The sequence below is a fragment of the Sesamum indicum genome, linkage group LG9 (genome assembly GCF_000512975.1).
Source record: "Sesamum indicum cultivar Zhongzhi No. 13 linkage group LG9, S_indicum_v1.0, whole genome shotgun sequence".
NCBI classification, from domain to species: Eukaryota; Viridiplantae; Streptophyta; class Magnoliopsida; order Lamiales; family Pedaliaceae; genus Sesamum; species Sesamum indicum.
Window position 1 is genome coordinate 8,781,469 of NC_026153.1, and position 4,252 is coordinate 8,785,720.

Here is a 4,252-nt window from a genome sequence, read left to right on the forward strand (position 1 = left end):
CCATGTGTTAACTAAACTCAGAAAAATGTTTACTCTCGGACAAAATATTACATTGGGTGGCCATATTCCATCGGAGAGTGGGGGGGTATGATGTACATTAATAAAAAATATTAAATTGTAAGGGTAAATAAATAATTTGATATGTATGAGGCATATACAATCCACCACACCATATAATTTCCAAAACTTCTATAAATACCGAAATATTAATTTTTTATGCAAGAACTATTTATTAATTGAGAATTCATTTTCTTGAAAACAGCACATCTTTCAAAAATTGCAATTCACCTGATGCACAATTGTGTCAAGATAAAATTCTCAATTTTATCCCTTTGTAGAAAAATCTCAACCACATCAAATACGTGATCTCTTTTTTATCTCTATTTAATTCTCTTCAACATTCTTAGTCGAAATCAAATTGATAATTTGGGCTTTGTTACGATCTCGTCCTGCTCCTTCAATATATTGTTGGATGAAATTTCTTTCTTGTCCTTCGGCTTTTATCCATTCACCATTATAATCATTTATATGTTTAATCGGATTAAAATAGTGATATCCATAAAAAATTATAGAAGAATTCAGATGGAATTTGTATTGGGGTTCGATCTCTCGATAACATATGCAAGTTTGTATTTCGAATTATACATGCTAAAAACTTATATTTCAGGAATAAATAAAACCTTTCATAGTTCAAAGTAAAAATGGAAAAATCAAAGCTATCCAAGAATATGCTAGCTGAGCTTAAAAACCAGACATAAGAAAACAGTTATGGACTAAAGCAAGCTCCAGTTTCATACGGTTCGAAAGCATTCCTACTGTGTCGTGGCCAAGTATAGGTCATATTCGTCCTAACGACACCTCTTGGAACAAAGAAACTGGATACCCTTCATTCACTTTCTTCGTCGCTTTCCTCCAAGTAGAGATGATTCATGTTTCTTTCTAGCGGAGGAAGTCCATCTTCAGAATCGCTGGACGATCCATCATTCTTGTTGTTAGGTTCGGATCGTTCTCCTGAAGGCAGAAACTTTGATTAATTTTCCTTTAATTTATTTCAGCCGATGCGTACTTTTGCATGAAGTAAATAAATAATCTGTGATTTTCTCATTCTAAATGACAGAAGCCAAAATCTGAAATCCAGAACCGGAAAGTACTGAAAGCAAGAGAAAAGGTAAAACAGACAATCTTGACTATAGCCGAGACTACCTTTTCCATCACCACGTGAATCAGAAGTATGAGAGGTCTGCTGCGAAAGCCACTCATTTTGGACGGAGATCATGTCAGTGCCATTCTTGCATTCAGAGTATGCCTTAAGGATTTCCCTGTATTCATTAATTTGTCAAAGAGTTCATTTTGCAAGTTCAGGAAGATTGTGCATAGTCGATTAGCATAATAGCCCAAATGCTGGCAATAACAGTATGCATACTATTGTTGGACACAACAACTTTTACCTATTAAGAGATAAGAATGCATGACCCCACTTGAATTTGCTGAGCAATAGATTTCCGGTTTCTTCCTCTCCACTGATCAGAGGAAAAGAATGAAATATCACAAGACGATTGAATGAACTATTACAAGATAAATCATGTAGCTCCAGTAAACAACTTTGACTAAAGTTGAACTAAAGAGGTTGGCCATCCAAACGTATCATAGTAGAATCTGAAACTAGTATACGTTGTAAATGTGAGCCAACTTCAAATACATTCAGAGAATAAGAAAATGAAGAATGTACTTTTGTGTGCACCTTATTGGAATTAGTACGATTTAAGAAATGCCTGAATTTCTTTAGGAAAAAGATATCTGAATTTAATGCTAAAAAGACTCAGTAACATAAAAATCAAAATGTGAACCTAAAACAAAACTGAAAGTGTAATGAAAAGATGGGTTTTGATATGATTTTGTAATTCAAATAATGCTAGCGGTGTTCGCCAGAGAGTCATCTTAGCAATCAGTACAAATTCTAACCGTGAAATAGAGATGAAGCTATCACTGCATAAAAAGTTCAAGTTCAATACCATATGATCAAAGCTGCAGCTAGTGCCTCAACACATGAAAGCTCACAGGGTCGACCATAGTTGACTGGATTTGCTGCTACCAACCAAGGTACTGTACCATTTGCATGCATGAGTCTCAACCACAACACAAAAATCATAAACCTTATATTTGCAGTAGCAAGACTAGGTTCTCCAATTTGCAATTTACCGAACAAGAAATTAACTCAACATACTGAACACAAGAAACTTAATACGTTAATGAGATTGCAAGGCATTGCTAAAAACACAGCAGTTAGAAATCCATACAAAGACGGGGAGCAGCACAGCGCAGCTTGGTGAAAGGCACATCATCTAGACGTGCCCATGAGCAATCGACGACAGCTAAACCTCTCCTTTTGATTAACTCAAGATCCTCTTGGGAGACACATTGTGTCCCAGTGGGACTGAAACATCGAAATAGTAACATAAGCAAACCCAATCATGTATATTTACCACAAAGCACAACAAACCCAGCAGAAATCGTGTCAACCATTCAGGAATACATTAGGAGGAACATTAAGTGTGCGTCAAATCCAATTAACTCAAGATCCTCTAATATTGTTATCTAGTTTAAGATCTGAGCTTAAACTAATTTTAAGATGGTAAAGGCAATCAGTGTAATCAGTTAGTACCTATCAAATGAGGTCAAATGAATACGAATTGCACATCAAGAATTGAAGAAGAAATAGTATCACATACAAAAGCAATCAGAATATCATCAGAAGTGTAGCTAACTGACACTGACAGTGTAATTACCTCAAAACGATTCCCCCAAATCCACTACCAACCCGCAATTCCTGCAAAATTTTGTTAAAATTTTATTAGTGAAGTCTAATGGTAAACTCCAGATAAAAGAAACATTTTCCTCATGCAAGCCATAAGGATGGCTAAGTTAACATTTTGTTTATACAATAAAATATTGAAGTCAGAGGGACAGATGCTTTCTTTCAACAATCCAAATCTTGCAAGCTTGCGTCCAGTGCACCTCTTTGCATCACATTGGCCAAAATCCTGAATTCACAGAAAAATAATTTAGAATGACAAAACCAATGCAAAACCAAAACAGAATTCCATTTGAAGTCAAGTCTTATAAAGTCCTTCCATCAAGAAAATAAATAAATATATAGAGTTGCCATTCTTCAAAACAGAACTAATTTTGAACCATCATAACACGAGTTGCGGGTCACATGGATGTCAGGAACGGATAAACAGACAAAGGGACTGGAAATTTTATTTGTCAAACAGGGACCATTTTGACAGCAAGGAATTTGGAATCGATTTGGTATACCATAGATTACATCAGTTTTGCATCAATGTTCCACAAGCACCAATCTCGTGATGCCAAATGGAGGAGAAAATCCCCCAATAATACCATAAGAAGCATCCACGAGTTGTCTAATTAAAGATCATAGTCAATGATACCAGATTACAACTTAGTTCCAACTGCTAAAGAAAATTGATGTTCACAGAATTGAACAAGCAAACGCATACCCACATGGCGAGCTGAATGGAAGGACCCCTTTGCTCCTCCTCCTCCTCAGCTGCTGTCAAAACGATGTCAACAGAACCTTTTCCCCTCAATACCATAATATAATTTAATCCATCCACTTGCTAAAACTACTTTCTCTAACAATTTATCAAACGCCTCGACTGCATAATTCAAAAGAACACACGCACGCAAAACGCTGGCAGCATGTAATTTACCTGGGTCAGTTGGCAAAGAATCATCATCTTCATCCCTGAATAGCGCCCGAGCCACTCAATTAAAGTGCAGGAACGGTGAAAAATATGTAGTTTGTGTAATTGTAAAGCTGGAATAGTTGAAAAAGATAGGTGCGTGCCTTTGATGATGATGTCCGTGCGAGTGGTGGCGGCGATTGTCTTTGCTGAATCGCCTCTGCTTCTGCTTGTTGTTGTGACCCATGTTCACCCTTCTTTGGTTTCCCTTCAGCCTTGATCAAGAATATTGCAGAGAGAGTTGTGTACTTTTATATCAGGCTTGTTCTAATTGTTGGGAAATTACAAATATTTTGATTAAATAAAAAGTAATGTTATAATCCCTGTAATGAGGTGGAGTGGGGATATCGGGTCGGGCCAATTGATGTCTGCCCCGGACCCACCCCAATCGTACTCCTTTTAAAGGGTTTAGGGTGGGTCTACAGAGGGTAACAAATTTTTTAATTATCTAATAAATTATAAATATTTTATTTAAATAAAAAATA

General features: G+C 36.3%; 1 protein-coding gene across 2 annotated transcripts; it reads right to left on the reverse strand.

Moving 5' to 3' along the window:
- LOC105171128 (ribosome biogenesis protein TSR3 homolog) lies at positions 586–4,049 on the reverse strand. Of its 2 annotated transcripts, none has more exons than XM_011092152.2 (10): positions 3,872–4,049; positions 3,735–3,769; positions 3,522–3,571; positions 2,976–3,041; positions 2,787–2,827; positions 2,298–2,434; positions 2,013–2,103; positions 1,449–1,520; positions 1,204–1,319; positions 586–1,011 (listed from the first exon to the last, which is right to left on the reverse strand). In XM_011092152.2, exons 1-10 carry the CDS (start codon positions 3,952–3,954, stop codon positions 887–889), a joined length of 816 nt encoding a protein of 271 aa, XP_011090454.1. In that variant the 5' UTR covers positions 3,955–4,049; the 3' UTR covers positions 586–886. The 2 variants fall into 2 exon arrangements, with proteins under 2 accessions (XP_011090454.1, XP_011090453.1); XM_011092151.2 differs by having other exon boundaries at positions 3,522–3,574.